General features: G+C 47.8%; 1 protein-coding gene across 1 annotated transcript in view; it reads right to left on the bottom strand.

The window, feature by feature from the left end:
* Window positions 1-249: 249 nt before the first annotated feature.
* Window positions 250-2,469, bottom strand: part of LOC108684727 — a 4,338-nt gene continuing 2,118 nt past the window's right edge. Inside the window, exons 2-3 of the mRNA XM_018189190.1 lie at window positions 977-1,184; window positions 250-839 (exon numbers count right to left, since the gene is read on the bottom strand). Coding sequence (XP_018044679.1) covers window positions 721-839; window positions 977-1,184 — 327 coding nt within the window. The 3' untranslated portion in view covers window positions 250-720. The remainder of the gene's footprint in view (window positions 840-976; window positions 1,185-2,469) is intronic.

Genomic DNA, 2,469 nt, shown 5'->3' with positions numbered 1-2,469 from the left:
TATTTTCATTTTACCTCATAATTGTTCTCCTCAAATAGTTACTCGAAGTTATCCAAACTTTAGCGAATGAATTATCACATCACTTTTACACATTGCATCTTTTTTTTTACACTTTGCGATATAGCGTCTGCGTCGAGATCTTCGAAATAATTGGAAGAGGGACACATCGAACGCGTGTCATTCCGAAGAAATTGTGGACGGTTGGACGTACAGAAGATGCGAATGAGTGAGACGAGACGGATCGGGGTAGAAAGATTTGAAGGGTTGGGGAAGAGAGAGAATGAGATAGAGCGAAAGGGAGAAGGAGAAAGAAAAAAAGAAATCAGCCTCGAGACACATCGCCACAGAAGACGAGAAGGGCGACTCGCGAGGAAGAAAGACTCTCGGGAACTCCGAAGAGTGGGATGGGGGCGTGGGTGGAATGGGCGATGGTGGGGACGGGAGAAACACGGCACGGCGCGGCGCCCCGCTAGAATCGCGAGTGGTGGTGGGGACAGTTCAGGGCCGCGGGGAGGGGAGCGAGTAGGGGCAGACAACGCTACGATGGAGGGGGCAGAGGTGGGGAAGATGACCGCGGAGCCGTCAGTGCGCCACGTGCTGCCGTTGCGGGTGGGTCTTCGCTTTCGCTCCGTTCCGTTGGCAAACCATGCACGCTGTCGCGACATCGTGACTCCTCATCTCCCTGCGTGGTGAACCGATCAGAAGCTCAGCGGGAGCGCGTCAGTTGACAATCGGGGGTGCGTGACAAGCGTTGCGGTGATGCGCGTCATCACGCGGTGACGGATGACGGTCGAGCGAGGGTGCAAACGTTTCGAGCGGTGGAAGTAGTAGTGACCACACTGAAAGGACCACGAGATAAAAGAAAGAAATAGTTAAGTGAATGGTGAGAGCTGTTGTCCCCCCGTCCCCTCATTTCCCCAGTTACTTCATTCTTTACTCTCCCCCTCGTTAAGTCGTATTACTTTGCGCGTATTACTTGGTTCGTCGTGGCGATGACGTGGTGATATGGTGTCGAGACTGCCGAGAATTCCGCATCCGAGGCGCGTCCCAATGCTCGCCGTCCCAACGCCGCGTTGCTCCTGTCGTAACTGCTGGACGAGGATCGGCGCTGAGGTGTCGGCGGTGACGGCACGCCGGGACCGACGTATCCTGCTCGGTGGAACCACTACTTCGTGGTGAGTGTGCTGTGTGATTCATGCGCTTCCGGTGACCGCAGACAACGTGTCATGTTGGTTACCGATACGGTCCGAAGAACTTGTAATCTTACCGAGGGTTCTATATAGAGCACTTAGGAAGTGCTCACTCGCCGAGTGCTGTCATGTATTATTTTCTCTATCCTCTATTTGCTCGCTGGAAAGTAAAGTGAGAAAAGCGGTACGTCGAAGATCAACGTATTTGAAACGTAGAAACTAGAGTGTCTATTGTGTTGAGAGATCCTAAAGATTTTACTCCGTTCTTGAGCGTGTCATTTCTTATTTAGTGTTCACGTGAATAAGTCTTGTTTTACGACGCAACACGTAAATAGAACGGAAAAAAAAAATTATTTGTTTTCTTCGTGCAGAGAGTGAAGTTTGCTCCAAAACGCGTGAACTTATACTCAAGTTCGTGTCGAGCCCGGTGAGAATTATCAAAGTGTCATGCACGAAAGTTTTACCTTGGGAAATTCAGTTTCGTTAAATTTCCTCTTTTGTTACGTTACGTAACAACCCATAATACGCATAGAATACGTGATAAATCCACAAAGCCCTGATTCTATCTCGCAAATTTTCGCGCGTAAATATAGCCTCGACCATAAGTATAAAAAAATATTCTCGATTATTGCATCTTCTTGGAAAAGATAATAATAAAAGCCAAAGGAGGATTAACAAAATTAAAAATTGTTATAAAAATAAATGTTATTTTTAATAAAACAAATTTTAATTTATTTTTCATTACAACGTTTACGTCAATTTGTAAGAGTGTTTTATATTTATGACAGTTATATAAGAACAAGACTATATAAGTTCTCGGGAAATTCTACGAGTCGTTTGTCTCGAAGAAAAATTTGGAGAAAAGTGCAACGCGATCGATTGTCCGCGTGCGGTTTCAAAAAGGAAAATAAAAGAAAAAAAAAGCGAAGGGAAGAAGAAAGATTACCGCGGCGCGAGCGCGTGGCTTGCATAAACAAAAGTGCAGTGCGCGCAGCAGGTGGCGGGGAATCGCGTGTAATCCTCGTGCACGTCCGGATCGTCCGCGGAAAGCGCGTTGCTTCTACCCCTTCGGAAAATTAACGTCGCGCCGCATTAACCTCGATCAAGCGTATGCCGGCCGCGTCAAAGCGTAGTCGCGGATTAAATCCGCGCCGCGCGATTCTATTTTCGCCGTGTCCTCGCGCCACGATTCGGATTTTCTCTGTCACACGCCCTTCTCGTCTTCGCTGTTCCACATGTACACTTACATACGCATACTCTCTCTCTCTCTCTCTCTCTC

This window comes from Atta colombica, unplaced genomic scaffold (genome assembly GCF_001594045.1).
Source record: "Atta colombica isolate Treedump-2 unplaced genomic scaffold, Acol1.0 scaffold14, whole genome shotgun sequence".
In the NCBI taxonomy this organism is placed as follows: Eukaryota; Metazoa; Arthropoda; class Insecta; order Hymenoptera; family Formicidae; genus Atta; species Atta colombica.
Note: the sequence above shows the minus strand (reverse complement) of the source record. Positions and strands in the feature narration are given on the sequence as shown.